Source organism: Mesoplodon densirostris, chromosome 4, assembly GCF_025265405.1.
Source record: "Mesoplodon densirostris isolate mMesDen1 chromosome 4, mMesDen1 primary haplotype, whole genome shotgun sequence".
NCBI lineage: Eukaryota > Metazoa > Chordata > Mammalia > Artiodactyla > Ziphiidae > Mesoplodon > Mesoplodon densirostris.
In genome coordinates this window covers 33,964,324-33,988,288 of record NC_082664.1, presented here as the reverse complement: position 1 = coordinate 33,988,288, position 23,965 = coordinate 33,964,324, and the positions used below count along the sequence as shown (strand labels likewise).

General features: G+C 47.8%; 1 protein-coding gene across 1 annotated transcript in view; it reads left to right on the top strand.

The window, feature by feature from the left end:
• The window catches only part of SUSD6 (sushi domain containing 6), a 93,368-nt gene that overhangs the window by 31,033 nt on the left and 38,370 nt on the right, over positions 1-23,965 (top strand). The window contains exon 2 of the mRNA XM_060095933.1: positions 11,939-12,144. Within this exon, the coding sequence (XP_059951916.1) occupies positions 12,024-12,144 (121 nt within the window). The 5' untranslated portion in view covers positions 11,939-12,023. The remainder of the gene's footprint in view (positions 1-11,938; positions 12,145-23,965) is intronic.

The following is a 23,965-nucleotide window of genomic DNA, read 5'->3' as shown; positions in this document are numbered from 1 at the left end:
GGTTATAAATTAGGAGGCTTCTTGGAACTTATACAAGATGGAGAACAATTTGGAGCCAGAAGGCAGTGTCTTGTTTGTTCTAAATGTGTACCTCACTGGGGCTGTTAAGCTTCAGTAGATGGAGGTGAAGAATATGCCTCTGGAATCCTGAACCTTAAGGGAAAATACTCGGCTGAAATTTGAGTAGAAAGGAGGGAAATGGCAGAAACCGAGACCATATTTATGGAGCACCTTGAGTCCTGAGAGACACTAAGTCCACTTCTCTGGCCCTGCCATTAGGTTGACTGTTTCTTCTCACTCATGAATCCTACAGAAGAGGTAGTAGTTTTGGAAAAGGGGTGATGGGGTGGAGAGGCTTTTGTTGTTGTTGAACATTAAGGAAGCAGGCAGGTCTTAAATATTCATCCCCAGCGTCTCCACAGCTTTGGCAACCATAGTGTGTATGTCTGGGTGCCCATTCGGAGGGACTCTCCATTGGGTTTGGGGGGAGGGTGTCTCGGAGCTATCTGGGCAGTTCCAGAAGCTTTAACTGAAACCCTTGGGTTAACTGAGAAAGTACAACTCGTAATATATTTGGAGCCAGAAGCCACCATCCAGTGTTTCTTCTCCCTTCTCTTCCAGCTCCGCCCACCCCCAATTGTTTTGCCCTTATTGTATCTGCTTTCTCACTTTGAATTCATGTTAAAGTCAGCATGATCTGCCCTCACCACTCTAATAAATGTGCTCTTGAGGAGGTCCCTAGTGATATCCTAGTGGCCAGATGCAGTGGGTGTTTTTTAGTTCTTAGTTACTGGACCTTTGCTGCATCTGCCACTGTGCCCCCTCACATCCTCCTTGAATCACTCAGTCCCTCCCTTGGCAGCTGTGATGCACAGGCTTCTGGTTTCCTTGTGCTTTTTGGAGTGTCTTTCATGGTCTCTCCTTCCTTGATACGCCACTTTAAAAAGTTAGTGTTCTCCCCAGGATTCTGGCTTGACTCTGTCCTCACTCATCTCTCTCACCTAGGTGAGCTCATCGTCTATTTTGCATGGTTTCAGCCATCACTTTCAGGCTAATCACTCCAGGGCAATACCCCAAGTTCGGAGCACTTTGCAGATTTTGATACTCATTTCTAACTTGCCTGCTAGACTTTTCTACCTGGATATCCTTCAAGTACCTACAATTCAACCCACCCCCAAATAACCTGAACTACATTCATCATATTCTTCACCAAAACCTGCTTGTCTACACCTGCGTTGTTTCCCTCCTGTGGTAGCTTCTACCATTCACACAGTCACAGGCCAAAACCCTAGGTGTCGTCCTTTATCGTTTTCACTCATCCCATCCTATTAGTTTCTGGCATCTTCTACAGCCTTTGGCACATTATGGACCCTGAATGAATAAAAGAAAACGCTTATTAATTTCATCTGAATTTAACTACGGTTTAGCGCTTTGGCTTTGATAAATCCAGACATCTCTGATGACACTCGTAACTTTTGGGGAGGGGCATTTGATTTTTGACCACATTCAAATTATATTAAGGAGAAGGCACTTTTTTGTTTAAAACAGGAATACCTTGTGGGGGGATTAGTTATTATTAGAAGTGGGTGGATGAGCCACACGCTGTGTTTTCGGGCTCCCTAAGGAGCTGCTCACAGTTAAAGATGAGGTGGATGCAGTCGGATTGCGCTGGCCCAGGAGGGTGTTGTCCTTCATGACCACGGGAGGAGTGGCAGCAGTTGTGGGTGCACTTGCCATGTGCTGTGGCTTTAATGTGAGTCCTAGATGGACGTTTCCCTTGGGGAGGGTAACATGCCCCCTTCACGCTCATTGATGGATTTCCTTAATTGTATTCTGGTGTTTCTAACATAAACATGGAGGATGTGTCAGTAACTGTCATGCTTCTCCAAGTTGATCTCCCTTCCTTTCCATCTCACCCCCCTAAAAAAAAAAAAATAGAAAAGAAAATAAGGGAAAAAAAATAAAGAAAAGGAGAAAGTGACTGAAAGAATCATAGGATTTGGGAGCCAGAGAAGTTCTTCAAGTAGTGGTCATCTAGCTCAGCCCTCCCGTGTTCAGATGATGATGACAGTAACGATAGATGGTGATAACTATCACACCATTTTTGATGACTTACTGGGTGCCAGACACTATACTAAGTGCTTTATATATATTTCCCATATGATACTTACAATAGCCCTGTGAGGTAGCTGTTATTAGTGCTATTTTATAGATAAGGAAACTGAGGTCCAGAAAGACTGGAGAACTGTATTGGGGTTAAGAGGATGCTGAAGCAGCTATTGTGCAGAGAGATGAAGCATCTTGCTTTTTCAAGGTCCGGTTTTCCAGTTAGAGGCAGAACATGAGTAGAATCCAAATCCCCTGACCTTGAACTCAGTAAGCCTACATTTTTGTTTTCACCTGAGAATTCATTCTCTGTGGTCATTTTTGTCTCATCTCTCGCTCAGCCCCTTTTAATTACAGTGAAATTGAATGAAGTAGAGGGAAAAGTAGAGTTGGGGTTTTTGGTGAGTTTTTACAGTTTATTTTTAAATAGGCAGCATTCCCAGACTGACTGGGAATGTAGCAGAAGGCCTGAGAACCAGGAAGTGACACAGACCTGTTTATACCCTTCCACTTGGGAGCCTTTGGAAAGCGATCCACAGAGACAGTAAAAAGTAAACACAACTGCTTCAACCAGTTTTCTTGGGTTTGCTATTTTTGACCTGGAGGAGGTGTTTCCTACACAGCTATGAGTACATACTTTGAAAACCAAAATCTAGCACTGAAACATCCCCTTGAGTGAAGGTATATAGACAGATATTTATTTCCTGTTACCAGACAGCAGCATTCAGTGACTCTTGGCAGACAAAATTATCACTTCATTTTTCCTCTCTCCCTCTGCCATCCTTTTGGTGAATTGTTCTTCCATTTCTTTTTCTCTCTCTCTCTCTCTCTCTCTCTCTCTCTCTCTCTCTTTATAATTAGCACTGTGCATGGAGAACTGCCCTGGGAGCGCACTAAATCTGTGTGTGATCTTCAAGGTCCAGCTCAAAGCTTTCTCTGTCACCTCCCCCTACCCCCAACCAGAAGGCTTTGTTCTTATCTCCTCTGTGTTCTCATAGCACTTTTTAAAATTAAAAAACAAAACAGAAAGCAAAAACACAAACCCTTGTAACAGTTTTACAGTGTTTTATGTGGATAAACATGTAATTCCTCTCAGGTAGATCGTGAATTCCTTGAGAATAAGAACTATGCCCCACTTCATCTCTGTGATCACCCAAGTCTTGCACTGAAGACAGCCAGTAAATATTTGCTGAATTGCAGTAGAGTCACTACAAACACCGAGCCCTAAGAAATCAGGTTTAGCAAATCAGCTTCCCAGTCTTTATTTGCCAAGTGGGTATTGAAGCCTGCTCCACCCAGCTCTGATAGGAACCAAGCAGAGGGGTGTGATGACACATAGATGTAGCTCTGGGTCTAGGAACCAGTTACAGCCACTTCTGCCAAGCATCTGTTTTGCTACCTGGCAAAACTTCAGGATTTATATACCCTTTTCCCCTCCTGTTTTATATCTGCTGCTACTTTGCCATCTTGTATTTCCTATACAAATTATGGGTTTGGGGTTTATCTTTTTTTTCCCCCTTCCTGAACAAATAACTGTTGAGCACTTTGGGGCACAGAAAGCGGCGGGGTTGGTCCTCTGCAGGAATTTACCACCTGCAGTAAATGTAGCATACAACAGTTCAGTCACTGTGAGTGGGCCCTGGGGGAGGACATGATTGGTTCTCCCAGTCTTCCAGGCAGTGATGCTGTGGGTTCAGAAGAGCCTTCCATGCTTGTGGGCTCAATTGAAGAGTTTTCCCAGAGGAGATGCAAATAAGCTTGACCTTGTATTTGGAAAAAAAGAACAGGGAGTCCTTTGCAGTAGGAAAGCAAGAGGAGTAAAGACTTCTAGGCCCCTTTGATTCCATTTATCTGTAAAATAGGCATAATGGCACGTATATAATGAGGTAATGAGTGTGTGTGTGTGTGTGTGTGTATCTCAGACATGTAAGCTCTGTGCCCTTATCCTCTCCTGTAGCACATTCAGGCTAGAAAACCTCCTTGGTCCCTCTAGACACAAATATCACTTCAGTATAGTCACATACATGATTATTTAATTTTGGGGGAGGGAATGTTAAGTTCCTTAAAAATATATATTTTCAGAACTTCATGGGAGAGACCTTTGGAGGTTCATTTGTTTAACCTCTTGGCTCTTCTTTCATCTAAACTGACTGTGTTTCGAGCCTAGTCTGGGGGCATGTGTTTTCAGCCCAGCTGAAACAGTGCCCTTCGGGGGTCTAGTGGGGACTCAGTAACATCCTGTTAGAGCAGGAAGGGGCCTTCAACAGCACTGATTTGAGGGCCCAGTGTTCCAGACACTGTCCTGATCCTTCACGTTGATCCCATTTCCACTTCACGGCGGCCCAACAAGGTGGGTATTATTTATCCAGTTTGTAGATGGGAACTGAAAATAACTTGCCCTAGGCCACCTAACTAATAATATCCAAGCAGACCAGAGATTCTGGCACAGCCTGCCAGAATCTTTCCACGGATCCAGGCTCTCTGAGAGAGAAGTACTTGAATTGTTTCGTTTTACTGACGAGTAAACAGAGGCATCAAGAGGCGAACTGATTGGTTCTAGTTTAGCCCATCAGTCTAGAGAAGAAGTGGTTTCCTGCCTTCACTGTTGGAAATTTATGGCCTGAGCCAAGTGCCTGTGAGCAGGCACTCTGCCTTTTCTCTCCTTTTTTCTGTCCTGTCTTGAGCTTGTCTTGTTTTGTTCTCTTGTGTCCTTCTCTCTTGCATTTTCTCTTTCTCTGGGCCCCTACAGCTCTGTAGTGATCCGTGTGTGTGTGTGTGTGTGTGTAGGCTAGGTTTTTTTTTGTCAGATGTTTGTTATTTTTGGAAAGCACTTCAGGAACACTGTGTACGGATGGCCTATACAAATGTGCTGATGGATTGATTAGGCTCTAAATGGAAAAGTTGGAGTCTCCTGAGTTTGCTGCAGTGCAGAGGGAGATAGATTCTAGGATAGGTCTGGGGAGATGCAGGGGGAAAGGACTGCTCTGCGGAAAAAGGAGGGTGGATTTAACATTTCTTCCTTCTAGTCAGAACTTTTGTTGACCTATGTTTTCAGGAGAAATACTTCTGGGCTTCTCCTTTTCCCTAGAAGACATTCCAGATTTCTTAGAACTCAGAGGGCATTTGGGGATCATCCAGACCTACCCCGTGAGGACCAGGAAGAATGATTGGCTTGCCTGAGGCCAATCCGCTGTTGGTTGGTGGAGCTGGGACTTAAGGGCTGTCTCCTGCATTCAGATACATGCTGCAGTCATCCTGATGCTAGGTTCTAGAAAAGAGATGCTGGAAACTATTGAGGAGAAGGTTTAGTGTGTCTGCTGGTGTCCCTGCTGCCTGAAGCCTGAGCAGTAGCGTAGGGGAAAACTGGGACAACAAGAGGATGTAGTGAGCCGTTCTGGGGAGTAAGACAAGAATACAAGGAATATTAAAGCAATTCAAAAAAGCCTCAAACACCTACCCTACCCTGGCTTCAGTGGTTTCTGAGAAAAGCTGAGGGTTATTTTTGTGATTTGTGGGGGGTAAATTTTTTTTTTTTAGGAATTTTATTTATTTACTTATTTATTTATTTTATTTAGTTGCGCCAGGTCTTAGTTGCTGCAGGCTCCTTAGTTGTGGCTCACTGGCTCCTTAGTTGCGGCATGCATGTGAGATCTAGTTCCCTGACCAGGGATCAAGCCCAGGCGCCCTGCATTGGGAGCGTGGAGTCTTAACCACTGTGCCACCAGGGAAATCCCTGTAGGAGGCAAATTTTAACAAGAGTTTGATGTTTGTGTCCTTTGGGCTTTGGAGCTGGAGATGAAAAGGAAATGGATAAAGGAACTTATGGCTCTCAAGGATCTCAAAGTCCGATAGACAACTTCGTGCCTATTGAAGTACTCAGCTGCGGGTGGCACAAAAGAAAGGGGAAGATACAGAGGTTAGGAAGATTGGAAGGAGCCATTTATCCCCAGGGAGGAAAAAAGTAAACTGAAGACATCTAGAAGTAATACAGTTTTGTCATTTTGTGGGGGAGGAGTGGGAGGCACTAAGATCTGATACACATTTGGATACCTTTTGCTGCTGTGGTCCAGCCATTTCAGGGTGAGTGGGAGTGAAGAGGGCGGACGCTGCAGGGAGAAAGAGAGAGGTAAGGGAGGGCCTCCCAGCACCTTATTCCCTTGTCTTATTACACCCTCTGGGGAACTTTGGACTCCAGAGTTAGCACTTCTTACCTTTACAGTCTGAAATGTAATGGTTAAGTTCTGTTCCAACTTCACGAACTGTTCTTTGTCTCCCCCCCATCACATGGTAGTATTAATCAAAGGAACAGACTCTTATTCTAGATTCTCCCACCACAACCATCCCCTTTCCAGACTAGTCTGAGGCAAGAAAAGGTTTTATGTTGGTTGTACCTGTCCAATTCCCTCTTGTAACTAATGGAGAGATGGCCATGGTTTAGGAAATAATCTGTCCTGAGTATGACATGTAAACGGAAGCTGAGCTCACAGAGATGTAGAGAAACTCACCTAGCCCCTGGGCGCCAAGTGTGGCTGAGTCAGGACCCTTTGCCTTCACAGAGGAGCGCTCAGTAGAGTGTGACATGACTGTGCCTCAGCAGGACTGTGACACTCTCCACCCGCAGGGATGGGGCCCCAGGGCAACCCAGACGCATGAGCTGTGGAGATGTGGGCCCTGCCCTGCGTGTCTGGGGACTGGGTGCCCGGGCTGTTCCGTGGCTCCCCACCCGCAGCCCCTCCCCCAGCTGCCGCTGCCTCCCTAAGCTATGAGCCATTTTTCAAGGTGACTCTAAGGATACATTTCACCTTAGGCAGGCTTTTTGGTTAATCTGGAAGCATCTGTGGCAACAAGAAGTAAGCAAATTGTGTGAACTTTGAGCTCGTGTTACAGGTTCTTCTCAACACCAGAAGCCTGCCATGCTTATATCATCATCGTTTTTATGAGCGGTTCCTCAGCTCACCCTCTGCTGTCTTGGCTTATAGGCTAAGACTGTAAATAGGAGGACCTGAGTCTTCTTACCAGTTTACAGAGCAAGCAGTCTTTTTTTTTTTTTTTTTTTTTGGCGGTACACCGGCCTCTCACTGTTGTGGCCTCTCCCTTTGCGGAGCACAGGCTCCGGACACACAGGCTCAGCGTTCATGGCTCACGGGCCCAGCCACTACGTGGCATGTGGGATCTTCCCGGACCGGGGCATGAACCCACGTCCCCTGCATCGGCAGGCGGACTCTCAACCACTGTGCCACCAGGGAAGCCCAGCAAGCAGTCTTTTATATTTTGTCCCTTTTGAACCTCACTATAGACTGGTGAGATATTCACTGGTGAGATATTCAAAGCAAGCAACACCTCCATTTTACAGATGAGGAAACAGAGGCAGAGATGTGGGACGGTTCTTCCCCAAGTTCAGAGCTGTGGCTTAAGGGCAGTGTCCTTCCTCTTGGAGGATCACTCTGGACAGGAGACGAGTGTTCGTGACATCACATTCAGCAGAGCAGTCACTCAGCTTTTGATGTTTTGGGTTCACAGAGGTGGGGAAAGGCCAGATCCTGACCTGAAGGGGCTGGCAGTCTAGCTCCTGGGGGTCTCCCCTTGCCACAGGCTGTTGAAGCAGCAGCGTTGGTCCCAAGAAGGAAAGTCAGAAGGGTGAACGCAGACTTCCCGTGACACTGCCCCACCCCGTGTTTTGGAAAAGCTGGAGGAAGAGATAGGTTATACAAAGAGAAGCGTGGATGCTCTGGAGAATTCTGTGATTGAGAGAGACCTTTGAGCTGTTTTGAGGTGTGAAAACGGAAGCCAGAGAAGAGTGGTATGAAGTGAATTTATAATGTTGAGCAGCCATCACCACCATCCGTCTCCATAACTCTTTTCATCTGGCAAAACGGAAACGCTATACGCATTAAACACTAACTCCCCATTCCCCCCTCCCCTTAGCCCCTGACATCCACCATTTTACTTTATCTGTAAATTATAATTTTTTTAAATCAGGGGAAGTGGTCACTAACACACCAGCGGAATACTGAAGCGAAATGAATTCTTTTTTTTTTTTTTTTAACTACGTTTTCGTCTCTGTGTTTCTCTAGGGATAATAATGAATACTTAGTCTTAATTTGTTCTAAGTGTTCTTCTTTTCACTTGGTCTAAAGCCATGATTCAAGGGCAGGCTTTATTTTGTTTTTTTAAAATTCTGTGTTCTAAGTGAATTCTTTCTGAAAATGATTAGATGTCGTGAGACCCTTTCTTCATAGTAGCTGGGTTTTCCCATTTTGGGTGATATCCTGGGGCTGTGGGGATTCACTTTTCTCTGTACTATTTCTGAAGCACTAACCCTTGGCTCAGCCTTGCATATAAACATTCCTTGACTCTCCTCTGTTCATCTTTTCTCTTCTCTTTGCAGAGCCCCCGTTTCCATCACCCCATTTGTTTTGCACTTGATCAGGTCTTAGGCTTCATGGTGGAATCGGTCCCTTGGCCCAGGTAGCTGCTTAAGCAGTAAGGGAGGAACCGGCTGTTTCTAGAAAACAAAACAGAACATGGGCTCATTTGTGTGCATCTCCTCCCCAGCCCCATACTGGCTCATCCCCCACAGTGTTCATGAGTTTGGCAGACGTTTGCTGCCCGCCTGTCAGGTGCCAGGCCCTGTGCTGGCTTATGAAGATTACAAGTTGAGTAATTCACAGTCCCTGCCTTCAAGGAACTTTGAGCCTAGTGAGGTGAGACAGATAAACAGATATAATAACTTGATAGAGGTACAGTCAGAGTAGGGTGCTCAGGGCACTTTGGGAGTAAGGAGGGGGTTAGTTCTACTGGAGGCGGGTGTGACGTGTCAGAAAAGAATTCCTCCAGGAGATGACCCTTGTGCTGAGCCCTGACACTGACTGTATTCCTGGCAGAGAGAGCAGTCAGGTTTATTGGAGTGTCAGTCAGTTTGTTGAGGGAGGTGACAGGTGGCTTACAGGAATGCCTTGCTACATTAATTTTATTCTGTATTTTATCTGTCTGAAGAGGTAATGCATACACAAAGTACAACACTCAAGAAGGTGAAAAGGGAATACATACAGTGAAAAATAAGCTTTCTTCCCTGTTAACCACTAGATTCCCTCACTGACAGCACTTGGTAGCTACCAGTTTCTTGTGCATCAATTCCAGAGAGAGACTTCCAGTGCATACAGGTGTGTGTGTGTGTGTGTGTGTGTGTGTGTGTGTGTGTGTGTCCTTTAAAACTACATGCATACACACACATAGTTTTCTTCACATACTAATTTTGGAAGTCATTCCATATTAGTACAGACTGAACTGCCCAGTTCTTTTTAAACCACTGCGTGGTATTCTATTATGTGGGTGTATGACAACTTATTTAACTAGTCACCCTTCAGTCTTGTGCTAGTACAAATAATGCACTGAATATCCTGCATATATATCATTGCACACGTGATTTCTCAGGACAGATGATAGAAGTAGAATTGATAGGTCAGAGAATGTGTGCATTTTGGGGACAGATATTGTCACACAGTTCTCCACAGAGCTCTATATTAATTATAAAATACGAAATGTAAGATTCTTTACCACTTGGTAAGCCCCCCACTGCGCCAGTCCTCTAAAATCCTTGCCAGAGTGATCTTCCTAAATGAACTTGGTGTTGTAACTTCCCTGTTTATAATCCTCATAAGCTTCATGTGGTCTTCAGGATAAAGTTTAAACTTAGCCTAGCCCCTGCCTCTAGCATCTGCCGGGAGCGCTGGGTTCCGTTGCTCTGAGCCACTTGTACTTGGTGTCTCCATTTCCTTTTCCAGCAGACACATCCTTTAGCAATCTGTTTAGCATCCCCTCCTGTGGGTCATCTTTCCTCAGTCCTCCAGTCAGGCACGGAACACTAAGCGTCACCCTGATCCAGCCTCATCCATTCACTGCAGAAGTATTTGTTGTGCACGTGCTGTGCTGTGGCACGGGCAGGTGTCATCCTTGATGATCCGTTGGTTCTTGCCTGGAGGGGATGATGACTGCCTGGTAGGGTTACCTGCTGTGGCTGCATGTACAAGGGCAGCACCAAGGACCCATTGCTAACTGGCTGGTGGCCCTGGGCATATCCTTTAACTTTTTGGACCTTGGTTTTGGCCTCTGTCAAAAGAGGAGGTGAAGCCTGATGACCTCCAAGGTCCTCGACTCTCAGATCTTATTAATAATTACGATAGCAACAGCCGCTGGTGTTTACTGAGGACTTGCTCAGTGCCAGGCACTGTGTTGAGCACTTTGATCCTACTCCTTACGTCAGCCCTGTGAAGATGATGGTATGGTCACTGTCTCCATTTTACAGATGAGAAAACTGAGGCTAAGAGAGTAATTTGGCCACAAGGTCATAATAAAGGAAATAGATTTGAATTCTGGCATTCTGACTCTAGCATTCTTAGCCACAAAACTGTTTACACATTCCACACATTTACACATGGTTTTGTGTACTGTTTTGGGTCAGTCACAGACTCCACCCCTAGACCTCTCCATGAACCACCCCTGTTCTACAGCCATAAAGGCTCAAGTTGGAATCTGGGTAAAAACTGGGGACCGAGGACTGCTACAGTCCCAACTATTTGGGGGTAGTGGGTAAAGACCCGGTGGCTAGCTCTCTTCTTGAACCCCGGCTCATTCTCATTGAAGACCCTCATAGCTGCTTTTCCTTTGGACTGAGACAATTCTTATTGCTGTTTGAAGTAACTCTCTTCAGAAGGGGTGCATAGGCTTGAGTCAAGGCTTCATACATGGATTAAAGTCAGGTCTGGGTGTTATCCCTCAGGGGCATCCTTTATTAGGGTTGTAGATGGCAGACTCCTTTATCTATTTACATAAAGCCTTGTTGGAGAAGGAGGTGTATATGGAATTTAAAAAGGAAGTGTAACCTTCTTATTTGGAATACCTGTTATAAACTAGGATAAATGAAATCCCATGGGTTAACTAAAATATAATAGGCCTATATCATAATGTATCATCAATCCTTCTGCTTCCCTGAAGGCAAGTAGAAAAAAATCCTGAAAAGTCTTAATCCCTGATTTTATTATTATTTTTTTAAGGTACTGGTTCCTATTCTTCTTACGTCTTTGTCTGAGCTAGAGTGGATGGTGGGGCTAATTAAGAGTTACAACCCGTTCTCCGCTCAATCATTGTCAAGTGTAGCCAACAAATGTGGGCTCTGGGGTCACAGGTGTGTTGGGTGAGCCTTGATTAATTAGTCCATTTTTGAGATTCGTGGCTGTTGAGTCAGAGCCAGATCCTCAGGGGCTCATCCACCCAAGCCCCGGGCCCTTAACTCCCGCTGCTGCATTCCTTCTCTCTAGGCGGTGTATTTCTCCCTTTAAGACATGTGTTCTCTTTTTTTTTTTTTTTCTTTTCTTTTCTTTTTTCTCTTCGGTTAGTTGAACTTGCTCTGAGTCCGGTGGCAAAGGCAAAGCCAGAGTCTGGTGTAGCAGCTCTGAGTCAACAGCCACCTCTCTCCTCCTCTTTGCTCGAGCCTCCAAGGCAGGCAGCAGGGCAGAGCCACAGCAGTTTCTGAAAGCTCTGCCGAGCCTGACAGAGCTCCAGGTGAGCCGGCGCTTGTCTCCTTGTCCTGTCGCAAGGATCTGGCGCCCGGATGCTGATGCCGATGGCAGCTTGCTTGGGGCCTTGGCATTTCCCCAGGGAGGAGTTGGAAAACCGCTTATGTGCTTGTCTCTTCTCCTGGCAGTAGGGATTCAGTTGCTAGAATTCCTTCAACTTTGTATGTGATTATGGCTTCCTTACCGTAAAGTGCCTATTGTAACTAACATGGCTAAAGTTTTCACTTATGTCCTTGTTTTTGGTTTGTTTTTTATAGGTGAATCTACCCAGGGCTGACTTCAGTGTTTTTACTTCTGGTTTTTAAATTTTTTTCTTTTTAAAATAACTTGGACGGATGAAAGATGTGCCATGGCAGGATAGCACCAAAGAGCACCTCATTGTTTGCCGTGGCCTCCGTGGGACATGGAGTGTTCCTTCTGCTGGTGATTCTTAGCACCCTCCTTGGAGACGGACTCGCCTCAGGTGAGCCCCAGCCTGCCTCCTGTGTGTGGGAGGGAGCAGACTCAATACATTGTTTCTCCTGAAGGCTGGGAGAAGGGATTCTCTGTGGAGCCGTTAGCAGGGGAGCAGAGGGTGAGGGCTTCCGTTCTGTTGGTACAGCAGGGGGCCAGTTGAGGGCGTGGGACTGGTGGCTGAGGTGCCTAGTGAGCCAGCGGGGGGCGGGGTGTAGGAGCCTGCGGGGATGACGTGACCACTCCCCTCCCCCGGCTGTAGTCACGGGTGGGACGGAGGTGTAGGATTCAGGGTGCGATGTGCAGGTACGGGTGCCGGCTTTGGAATCCACTGTCTGTTTTCAGAGCGCAGTCCTGCTACTTGCTGGCTCTGTGACCGAGAGCGAGTCTCTACTTCCGTAAGCCTCAGTTCCCTCACCTGTGTTAGATGGCAGAGTTGAGTAATTGTGACATAGACCATGTGGCCCCCAAAGCCTGAAATATGTACGCTTTAAAATGTTTGACCCTTGGGCTTCCCTGGTGGCGCAGTGGTTGAGAGTCCGCCTGCTGATGCAGGGGACATGGGTTTGTGCCCCGGTCCGGGAAGATCCCACATGCCGCGGAGCGGCTGGGCCCGTGAGCCATGGCTGCTGGACCTGCGCATCCGGAGCCTGTGCTCCACAACGGGAGAGGTCACAGGAGTGAGAGGCCCGCGTATAGCAAAAAAAAAAAAAAAAAAAGTTTGACCCTTTATAGCAGAGGTTTGCCACCTTACCCCCAGCCCAGAACACACGGTGCTCAGTAAGAATACCTATGAATGGAGTGGCTGTCAGAGTAGGAAGGAAGGAAGGACTGACTGGGCAGAGCTAGGTCGGACCTCAGAGGCTGTGCACTGGCCCAGGGCCTTAGGGCAGTGCCTGGACCACAACCTCGCCTAGTGCCTGGTGCGCTACCACCACCATCCTCTTCCGGGGCTCTGCTGGGGAAGCGGTCCTGCTATGTTACCTGGCAGTATGAGGGCAGAGCATCTGCCTTCGGTGTCTGATGCCTTCAGCCTCTTTAGCTCCATTAAGCCATCCCCTGTACTGCCACTCTCTCTTTTATGGGCTTCCCCTCTTCCTCCTCCCATTCCCCACCCCATTTTCCAGCTACCCACACCTTCCCAACTTTCCATGCAAGGTCTGAAATCAATTATCAGGGATCGATGCTTCCAGACTGGCTGAATAAAGGGATTATTATTCTCCAGTATGGAAAAATGTATCTGTAGTGTGGGCTCAGACCAGGTTGGGAAAGTTGGCTCAGTTGTTTTCTTTCCCTCCCCCATCTGCAAAGAATCCTTCCTCCCCTGCCACCCCACTCCCTCTGCCCGATCTTTTTTACTCTCCATAAAACAAACGTACTGGCACAGAGCAGGGTGCAGGCAGGGGAAGGGTTTCATCATTACTTCGATCCAGTGCATCAAGTTACGATGTTGTTCCCTCTCTCTGGAGTGGCTTCTGGGGGAAGGAGGGGCCCACTCCTTGGCCTGAGACCCAGAGCACACCTGAGCAACGTGCTGAGCAAGCTTGCCAAGAAACCAAGGCTCTCACATACTCTGAAGTCGAGGAAAGGCAATTCAGGTCAGGCAAGGTCTCCTCTTCCTTTTCCTGCATTTCTTATCTGCTCCTGTAGCTTCCCCTGAATACCCATTCCAGAGGCCTTTTGAAATGAGGCACTTGTTACCCAGTGAGCTCTAGTAGATATGCTCGTGTGTCCCGGCACATTCGCGACGGTGAGAATCCCACGGGACAGAGGCCAGTGGGCACCCTCGGTGGGGCGTTGGCCTGCGCAGTCTCTGGTCATAAGTCCCACAGGCACCTCTAGTCTTGGCCATAATTGCTTAGGTTTAGAGAAAAGAATCATGTATGAAGAGGCACTTGAGAGTTCTGGGGTAAAGTTCTGGGAAAAGTTACGTATGTCATGTTCAAAGTTCAGTTTTCCATCCTGGTTCGTCTTATCTGCAGCTGGAGATTTGGAGTTATAACAGAGAAGTGGTTACGGAGGCGTCGGGTTCAGCTTGCCCCTTGGCCATGCCTGTAGCAGAGATGGAGAGAGTTATTGATAAAGTTCCCTTTTTCAGGGTGGCAAAAGGAAGCATATCTTATTCTTCACACCTGGTCACAGCCTGCAGGGGAAGACCAGATGTAAAAATAAGATCTGTGCTCATGCTACCCAACTTGCTTTTCTTGGGCTAGAGAGGAATTAGGATCCCAACTGTGTAGCAGCCTCTCCCAGATCTCTCTCCTTAAGAGATCTTAAGGTCACAGATCTCTTTACCTGTGACCTTAAGAAAGTTGCTGTGTGTTTGACCTTAGGTAAATCACTTGACCTCTTTTTGTGCCCGGTAAAACAGGAACAAGATACTTAAGGATGTTAGGTTGGTATTGTGTAATAAAAATGATTGGAAGGCACTTGACATATAAAAATGCTCAGCGTAATTCCTAAATAACAACAGCAGCAGGGGCGGTATTTGACCTCCTGTTGAGTCATGTTGGGCAAGAGACTTCCTGTGGATGACGTCCTCTGCTGTCTTTAAAAAACGAAGCTGGAGATGCAGAGTCACTTTTTGGGTTGGGGATGAGGGGTTGGGAGGAGATGTCAAACTTGACCAGTTGAGGAAGGATTGATTACTTCCGGAATCCCTTTTGCCTTCCATGTTTGCATAGTTTGATGGTCTCAGCCTAGCTCATGTAGAAAGCTTTTAATTTCCATTCTCTCCCTGTTCTGAGCATATTTATTGAAAAAAACTTAGTATTTTACTTGTTTCTGATTTGTTTTTTCCTTTAAGATGTTGCCACAGCACTTAGCGGCCATGTTAAACATCACACAAGCACCTAGGCAGAGAAGGCAGCCATTTGCATTTCCGTGTGGCAGAGGGAGAAAGCCAGGCAGTTAGTGCTCACTGAAGATGGAAAATGTGGAGAGCTAGGCTCTCAGGGGATGATGTGGCTTTGGCCGTTAGCACTGCTATGGCAGAGAGATGTTGGCAGGTGGCCTGGCTCACCTCACGGTCCCTGAAGGGACCTGGAGTCAGAGGTAACATACACTGAACTGGGAAGAGAGAACAGGTAGGGAAACGATGCGTATGGAGCATCACTTGTGTGTCGGGCTCTGTGTCATCACATGTAAAGTTCTCAGAGTGCCTGTGAGCTAGATGGTCATGTAACTGTTTGACAGAGTGAAGTTAGGGAACTTGGTCAGAGACACTCAGTCGTAGGTGGGGAAGCGGGCTTGGATTTGCGTGCAGTACGTCTGACTGCGTTGCCCATGCTCTGCTGAGAACTGTACTGCCTGTGCTGAGTGGCAGGCTTCTCTGAGACCTGTTTCTTGTGTTACTTTTGTTGGAGCACTCAGATCACCCTTCAGAGGGTAATTTTGACAGAGGAAGAGAGGCACCATCTGTTTTCTTCCATGGATATAGGATGCAGGAGTCATCTCTGGCTTACCGTGTTTACCTCTGTGGTTGTTTCTGTTCTTATCTACAGTGGCCCTTGGTGGTTTGGGTCCCAGTTTAGGCACAAGGTTTGCCAAGGCAGTTCTATTCTTGGAAAGGAACAATAGGGACCACAGCAAATTGTTTGCTAAATGTGGCTGTAGTTCCCAAAACATCCGCAGAGCATCTTCCTGTCAGCTGCAAACCCTGGCGACGTGATGTAATCTCTCCATGGTGTAATTACCTGTGACTATAAAAAGACTTGGGGATTGTGGTAGGAGGCTGGATGGGTCATTACAGAGCTTGCTGAACCCTGCCGTCATGAAAAGACATTGAGAAATTACCCTCTGCAGGCTGATTATTGTGCCATGTTTAGAACATTGCCAACGCATGGTACGAGCTTTGCACTGTAACTTTCGAACAAAAGAAGCCAGGAGTCCACCAGACTGAACACCTCAGTGGCTCTCATCTGGGTGAAAGCCCTCATTAGACACAGATTCCACCTACCAAACAAAGGTGCCCCACTACCCTATCCTTAATTGCAAGCTTAGAGGTTATCCTTACCTGCCCAACTCTTTCCACAAAAGGGGGTCACAGGGTGCTTAAAAAAAAACAACTAGGGTTAGTGCTCAGAGTCTTTAATTATTCTAGGTAGGTTTTCAGATGAATTATTTGACCACCTCTTACCCACTGGAGGTTCCTTTCTTCTGCGTCACCCCAGCAGCATGAGCCTGCGAGGATGTGAGCAGCCCTCCCATTCCAGGTGGCTCGTACTGGTGTAGCTGGCTGCCTGGACTGGGGCCAGATCAGGAGTGACCTTGGCCCGCCTCGTGTTTAGCTCTGGGGCCCGGAGGGACAACAGTGTTTAGAGACAACTTTGCCATGGTGTGGTGTGACTGAGGGGGGCGCTGGCCGCTGGTTTCTCCCAGCCGTGTTCACCCAGCGTACCTTCAGCCAACCTGAAGCGTGAACTCTGAATTCACTGGAAGATGAGGGTGAACACTGCCTCTACGCCTAGCTGCCTGTGTTACCTTGGATAATCTTGCAGACATCATTGTCGATGTTCCCTAGAACAGGGAAGACACTAGATAATCTTACTTAATACACTGTTGCGAGGATTAAATAAGATAGTATATATAAAGTACTTAGGACATTGACTGGCATACAAAGAAGTAATTCCTAGGTTTGAAGACCAGATTCTAGCACCAGCTGATACCAGTCTACACTTCTGACACCAAAGCTGATGAGCTCGGGTTGGAAGGAGCTCCTTGTTTCTTCCGTGTGTCTTGGATTCTCCTGGATTCAGTTCGGTACATCCTGAGCAGAGTTAGATACGTACTGCATGAGTTCTTCATAGTTCACAGGTTCCTAATTCTCAAATGCCACATGTTGGCATCTCACGCATGAAGCCAAGCAGAAAAGAGGGGCCGTGGCCCTTTGCGATATTTGTGCTGAGGGGTCAGCTAGGACATCTCACAGTCAGCCCTTCCCTTCAGTGAGGCTGTCTTGTTGGCATCTCAGAGCTGGGATTCCTCAAAGGTGCTATTTGTTAGGAACTTTCAGTTTTTTTGAAACCTTAAAAATTTGAGAATGCCAAGGGTCTGTTCTTTTAAAGAGGTATTTCATTTCATCAGCACAGTGATGTATGATTGAAGGATTACATTTTAAAGAATTCCTAAACACATCCGTGAGAATCAACATTAGAATTAAAAAATAAGAGCTCTCTTCTCATCTCTCCATTTTGGTAGTCCTTTTGCCTCCTCCTACTTAGCTATATTTGAGAGCATTTCTTCTTGTAAGAAGCTTTTTCCTTCCTAGATTCACTTGCTTCCCCAGAGACAAGGTTTTCCCCTTATTTAACTTCTTTAACTTGTTAGCTTTGCCAGTAGCCAGATCTTTTAAAAGTACAGCTGTTTAATCATTCAAAATTCTGGGAAGTAATGCAGGGAACACAAACAGATCCCCATCAAGGTTTATTCTTTGCAAAGTGTTTTTTCTTTTTCAAATTCACAAAAGTATTTTAGGTGTTTCGACCAAGGAGGGGAAATGTGTTTCAGGAAGTTATGGCCAAGTACTCCCACAGGATTATAAAATAATTCTGCTCTAGCCTTTGTTATCCTGAGTAACTAGTGACACTTTATGAAATACAATGGGCCTGACGATCAGTTCTTCACGTGCAGTGGACACATGTCTCCCTGGGAGAGGGCGGGACCTGTGTGTTTATTGTCACTGGCTGGAGTTCTGACAGCTCAACCTTGTTGACTCTGGCAATGGTGGGAGGCTCAAGAGAATGTCGCTGGGATTGTCACACACCAGACAAGGACTGAGTGGGCGTGGGGAGCCACCTGTCAGTATTTGCCGAGCACTGATCTTGGCACAGCAAGGTGCGGGGGCCGACAGGAGAGAAGCCTTGGATGTTTCTGCTTCCTGGTTGGTCTCATTACTTTGGAGGCCGGATTGCAGAGGACCCAGTGGTGTCTTGAGTCAGTGCAGCCCTGCTCGGGCTCCTGAAGACCATGCACGGTTGCCCCGAATTGCTAATTAATGGTCCATGAAGTTAGGTGGTGACATCAGTAGGTCGTGTGGCCCTCTGCTTTATACCTGTCACACAGTAGACCCCGTCAGTCTCTGATCTTTGAGTCTTCTGTACACAAGCCACTTGATCTTAGTTCGTGTTCTTTGTTCTTGGTTTTGTAAGTGTTTGCATATAAGCTCGTTGAAGGCAGAGACAAAGTCCTTTGTACTTTGTTATAACCAGGCCAGTGATCATCCCAGAGGGGGTCACTCCTGGCAGGATTGTGCAGGATCGTGGCCTATCCTGTGCGTGAGGATAAGCAGGACGAGTCCACGGCCCTGCGAGCAGCAGCAGCCTGGTCTGTGGTTCCCCATGAGATTCTGTCCACAGCCTTCTTGGGAGTGGAGAAGGATGTGAAAGTGTCTTCATGCCTCAGGGGATGCAGGTGGTGGGGCTCTCCTGAGAGGAAGGGAGCGGGACTGGGCAGCCTGCCCAGAAGAGTTCATCACAGAGTGCGCTAACTTTCAGCCCGAGTGAGGATCTTTGAACCCAGCGTGGGTCCCTTCAGGTGATGAAGAGGGAGGAAAGGAAGGCTTTCATTACCTACGGGGAGTGAAGTCATGTGGAAGAATGTATGTGAGAGCTGTGCTGGCTCTAAAACTCTACTGGCATTGGAGGGGGAGAAAGGCAGCTTGCATGGGTTTGGCTTCCCTTCCCCACCCACAGCTCCCTCCACCTCTGTCCCTAAAGTCAAGGCTAAGGGGACTCCTTACTCCCCTTTCCTGAACATTAGCACCGTCAAGCCTATCCTCACGCTGTTCTGTCAGTGGCTAGATTCCTGTGGCTGGAATCCAGCCTCCCCTCCCTCCTGTACTTCACTTCATCCTTTAAGATCAAATTCAAAGTTACCTCCTCTGAGACACCACGCATCCCCTTACCACTAGAATTAATAGGGTCTGCAGGAAGGAGAGTAGTCTATGTGTGTGTTTGCTGAATGGAATTCGCAGGAGCTCTTTGGTCTCAGTCCTTTCTCTTGGGAGGATGTCCGAGAGTTTTTCCTATGAACAGGATTCCAACTCCTAGAATCTTAACTGTCTTTGATTATTTGAAGGGTTTGGGCGGCTCATTAAGACTTCAGCTTTGGGGAACCTGAACTCTCAGTTCTGCAGATCACGACACACAAACCCTATATGGACTTGTTCCAAACCCTAATGACCAGGGTTGCCAGGGTTGCTCTGGGACAGATTGGGTTTGGTGTTTTCATAAGCGCATCAGCTCGCTTAGCAAATGTGTGTTGATACAAGGCAGGCAGGGAGGACGGCAGGAGATGGGTCATGCCGTAAGGGGCTTCCTGGGGCTGAGTACTGGACTGGCTCTTGTTGGAAGTTATCACGTCTAGTTGGTCCTCACAGTCAGCCTGTGAGAGGTGGGCGCTTGCAGCCAGGAGCAGTACTTTATACCAGGAGGGATGCAGACGGGATGGTTCAGACTCTGATTTATCCACAGTTATTTGCTGAGCGCCTGCCGAGTGCTGCGACTGTGCCAGCTCCAGTTCTGTGAGATACTTGCTGTGATCAGGGAAGTCATTGCTGCTCTGGAGTACACATGGGCGGGGCTCCTGATTCAGATAGGGGTGGTCGTAGAAGGCCTCTCTGAAGGAGAGGAGTGTACACCGAGACCTGGAGGCAAGTAGGGGGACAAGATGGCATAGTAAGGTTAAGAATGCAGTCTTGGGGCTTCCGTGGTGGCGCAGTGGTTGAGAGTCTGCCTGCCGATGCAGGGGACACGGGTTCTTGCCCCGGTCCGGGAAGATCCCACGTGCCACAGAGTGGCTGGGCCCGTGAGCCATGACCGCTGAACCTGTGCGTCTGGAGCCTGTGCTCTGCAACGGGAGAGGCCACAGCAGTGAGAGGCCCGCATACTGCAAAAAAAAAAAAAAAAAAAGAATGCAGTCTCTTGGGCCAAGCAGGCTGGTTTGAATCCTAATTCTGCCACTAACATGTTGTCTAATTTTGAGCAAGTTTCTCAGTGTCCCTCAGTTTTCATATGTGTGAGATTGGGATAACATACTTACCATATAGGGTTGTGGTGTTACCATCATTATGTTACTCTGTATCACCTCAGCCAGCATGTTGGGGGCAGTCTGGAGGGAGGAGAAGGAGAGAGTTAGCTTCGTGTCTGCTGTGCTCACCTTGGCTCTTCCTTCCTTTGGAACTTGCAGTGTCACTTCTGTTGAAACTTTGGAAGTACAATATACTCTGTTCTCTAAACTGGTTTTCCTCTTACCCTGCTGGATGAATGAGTGGTCTCTTCTACTTTGGTGCAGTATATATATATATATTTTTAAAAATTTATTAATTTATTTATTTTCGGCTGCGTTGGGTCTTCGTTGCTGCACGCGGGCTTTCTCTAGTTCCGGCGAGCGGGGGCTACTCCTCGATGTGGTGCACGGGCTCTAGGCACGCGGGCTTCAGTAGTTGTGGCGCACGGGCTTAGTTGCTCTGCGGCATGTGGGATCTTCCGGGTCCAGGGCTCAAAGCCGTGTCCCCTGCATTGGCAGGCAGATTCTTAACCACTGCGCCACCAGGGATGTCCCTGGTGGAGTATGTTTGGAAGCTGGGGTTTCAGAAAAGAAAAATGAAGTCTATCCTTAGCCTCAGAGTTCAGACGTGGGGCTGAACATCACCAGAAGCACAGTTTGGGGGAAGCTCCCAGGGGGTAAGATGCTGGTGGAGGCAGGTAGGTGCCCTTCGTAGCTGGCTGTCAGAGCTGTGGAAGGGTAGGGGTGTGGAGGAGGAACAAGCTTGATGTGAAAGATCAAAGGGTTAAAGAAAAAAGCAAACACCAATTAATGGATTAAGGGTTGAATGAGTCTAAACAGGGAAATAAGGAGGGCTGGCAGAGGGTGTTGATTTTGGTACAAGTTGTGGAGAAGATGGGGATGAGAAGAATGGGCTCCTATTTGCCTGTGGGAACAGGAAGCGACTGGCCCAGTGAGGCTGCCCCTCCAGGGCGTCACTCAGGACAGGCCCTTCATCCTCTTACCTCAGGCCAGCGTGCGTGACAAGGATGGCTTATTGCAGCCAGTCTGATGCACTGCACAGGGTCCCCATGTGGATCTCTGCGTCGGGAATTCCATGGGGAAGTTCCTAATGCTCAGGAAGTGAGAAGAGAGGAGGAGCAGCAGCTGGCCACGGGCATGCGCGGGTGTCCAGGGCCCCTCAGCTGGGGTCAGGCTGGAGTGACTGGAGCTGTTGAGGTGAGGACTCTTTGTGATTTGATGTGTTCAGGGTGCAGAGAACCGCTGTGCCTTCCAGCAGAGATGTGTCTCCATTTTGGCCACGCAGCACGTGGGGATCTTACTTCCTCCACCAGGGATCAAAACTGTGTCCCCTGCAGTGGAAGCATGGAGTCTTAACCACTGGACCACCAGGGAAGTCCCAGTGTCTCGAGTTTCTTGAGAGAGGCTTTCAGCAGAGGAACCCGTTCTCCACGCTGTTGTTCTTAGCTTTGCAGTCCGTCTCAGTAACAGAAATTCTGTTACTAGTAATGGCAGACCCTGGCCTGCAGGAATAATTAAGAGTGTGAATGATAGGATTAGGTGAGATAAATTTCTGGGTAAATAATAAAAGTCTATTCCAATGGAAAGGATTATTATAGTGCTTTTTTTTTTTTTTTTTTTTTTTTTTTTAAAGAGAGTATCTCTTTTCTGAATTGCTCAAAGCACTTGGTTAACACTAACCAGTTAATCCTTCATCCATCCCTGGGCAGGAGGCTGGCATTTGATAGCCCCCTTTGTGCAGGAGATCAAACTAAAGTTTCCAACAGAGCCCTAAATCTTGAGTCTGGAGCCCGAATCTATGGACTCTAAAGCTTGGACCTCCAAATGGGAGAATGCCTCACTCCTGAGAGTAGAGAAGGTGAGAGGAGAAATGGATCTTTAAAAAAGTCTTTTTTTCACAGACATGGTCCTGTCAGACAACACTGTTGTAGTCAGGGATTTTAGAGGCCTAGAAATCTGACATCCATTTTCCTCTGGGAAGCCCCAGAGTCCCTACTAGGAATGAGGGCCTGGTATAAGCCAGAGAAGCAGAAGGCTAATTACGGCAGGTTTGGACACAGGTCCTGTTCTATGTAGGCCGTGGTTGGCGATACCTGAGGCACCAGATTCTGCACCACGGTCCCTGCTCCCTGGCACACACCAGCGGAAACCCACTCACCACCCCGATGTGACCCAGTGTGTCAGGGCACCCACAGCGGGTGCCCGTTGTATCCTGCAGGTCCCATGGTAACGCCCCATGGAGGCGGGGTCAGGCGAGGCCAGTTTTCCTGCAGAACAAGTACCGCAGCCTCCGTGGGGCAGGATGGCATCTGGGCGGCTCAGAGTCACGTCAACTCTCCAGTCAGGAAGAGGCCTGGGCCCTTTGGCCCACTGTCGTCCCTTCTGAAGTCTGGCCTCAGCAGTGTAGAGCTGGCGAAGGGAGGCTCCGTTTTGTTCACATTACTAGGTCAGGCCCTTCAGGGTCCTCGAGATCTTTCTCCCCAAGTCTGTGCTTTCCAGCCTCTGGTCACAGCTTCAAGGACAGTTTGTGTACCTTCTTTTACAAGGCCTTGAACCTTGGAAACGGGGGAAGAGGATGCTGAGTTGGGAAGCTCCTCCCGCCTCTAGTGGCAGCTCCGTGGGCTCTTGGGCTTGAAGTTCAGGTCATTCAGCTGTGCCAGTTAAGTCACCTACTTGTGAGAGAAGCAACAGGCTGAAGCATGTACGTTATAAGCACCATTGGGTGTCAAATCTGAGTGTGTGTTACCATCCCCTGGAGGGCCCAGATTGCTGGGCCCCGCCTCCACCTCCAGTTTGCATCAGTATTTCTGCTGAGTTCTTACAGGCTACTGCTGATGGTCTGGGGACCACATTTTGAGAATCACCAGTTTACAGTGGGGCTGAACAAGCCCACTTAACCCTTCCAGAGCAAATTTGATAAGGTGGAGACAGAGGGCTGGAGAGGTCATGAACCTCTGGGGGGAGAGGAAGTTCAGAAATAGGATGCTGCAGGTGGACCAGCCTAACTTGACAACTGAGAAAAGGTTAAATGATTAAGGGAGGTGCTGGCAGACCTCTTACCTTCACCAGTCTGGTTCTGGTCCTTGCCGACTACCCAGCAGAGAGGGAGGGACCAGGCCTGGTGAAGCCCTGGAGGCATCACCTTGGGCATCTCCTCCCTCCACTTCTTATTCTGCCCTCTTAGGCGGCGGTGAGCTCCGAAAGTCTGCATTTTAGAAAGTCTTGCCCCAGCTTGGGATCTGTTGTATGAAGAGCAGGGCCCTGAGCTGGGGTCCCGGGCCTCAGCCCCTGGACTGCCTCTAATGAGCAGTAACTGAAGGCCCCTCACTTTGCTCAGCAGTGAGGTAAGGGTTGGACCAGCTCTCCAGGGCCCTTTGAGCTTAGATACCGGATATTCTTTAATGCCTTCCCTGACAGCTTCCTCTGCAGGGTCAGGAACTTCTGCTTGCTTGTTGTTTTTTAGTTTTTAATGTGTGTGAGAACTTCCATTGACACGCAGTACTGAACCAGAATCCCATCTGGAAAGTGAAACTAGAGAAGTTTGGAAATTGGAGTAACTTTTCTTTTTAGAGAGCCTCTGGGCTCTACAGTTATGCTGCTTCCATAAAACTGTCCGCAGAGGAATGACTTAGCATCCTTGTTGGGTGCTGATCCCTTTACTCCAGATCATCACGCTTGTCGACTGCAGTGTTTCCCAGGCTGTCTGATCAGTTCTTATTTCCAGGTGCTCCCACATTCCCCACTGCCTGGCACAGTGCTCATGGTAGGCCTGTGAAAATATTTGCTCGTGGATGGAATAGAGG